Source organism: Buceros rhinoceros, unplaced genomic scaffold (genome assembly GCF_000710305.1).
Source record: "Buceros rhinoceros silvestris isolate BGI_N320 unplaced genomic scaffold, ASM71030v1 scaffold518, whole genome shotgun sequence".
Lineage (NCBI taxonomy): Eukaryota > Metazoa > Chordata > Aves > Bucerotiformes > Bucerotidae > Buceros > Buceros rhinoceros.
The window spans coordinates 52,035-52,521 of record NW_010428375.1 but is presented as its reverse complement, the minus strand read 5'-3'; the positions used below and the strand labels follow the sequence as shown (position 1 = coordinate 52,521).

Below are 487 nucleotides of genomic sequence, written 5' to 3'. Positions count from 1 at the left end.
CCCAGAGCAGAGCGCAGCAGAGGGGCAGCATCCCCTCCCTCCAGCTGCTGCCCACGCTGCTGGGGATGAGCCCAGCACATGGGGGCTGCTGGGCTGCCAGCGCACATCTTGCACATCCACGGTGGCAGGATTTGCACTGACCCCAGTTTACACACCCCGGTGACAGAAAGCCCCTCGTTCCCAAGCACTTCGACAGCAAAGAGCAGGAGCAAAGTGCTGTACTGACTTCTTCCTGCGCCAAAGGTCCTGTCCACAGAGAGGGTCGGGAACGGCACCGGCCGGAGGGTGAACTGAGGGTGCGGGTATCCGCAGGTCGGGGACGGCAGGATCCCGGGGTACTGAGCACTTTCTAGCGTTGGCACCGGAATGGCACTGACCACAGCTAAGGGGAAAGAAGGAGAGAAAGATTAATTGAGTGCTGTCACGCAATTAAGAGAGTCCTTAGAGAGTCAAGCAGGGTACGAGGAAAAAACCACACTCACACAGT

General features: G+C 58.9%; 1 protein-coding gene across 1 annotated transcript in view; it reads right to left on the bottom strand.

Annotated features, from left to right (window-relative positions):
* DCC (DCC netrin 1 receptor) overlaps positions 1–487 on the bottom strand; it is a gene marked incomplete at its 5' end in the record, with an annotated part of 71,917 nt that overhangs the window by 20,666 nt on the left and 50,764 nt on the right. The window contains one exon of the mRNA XM_010142224.1: positions 227–382. Coding sequence (XP_010140526.1) covers positions 227–382 — 156 coding nt within the window. The remainder of the gene's footprint in view (positions 1–226; positions 383–487) is intronic.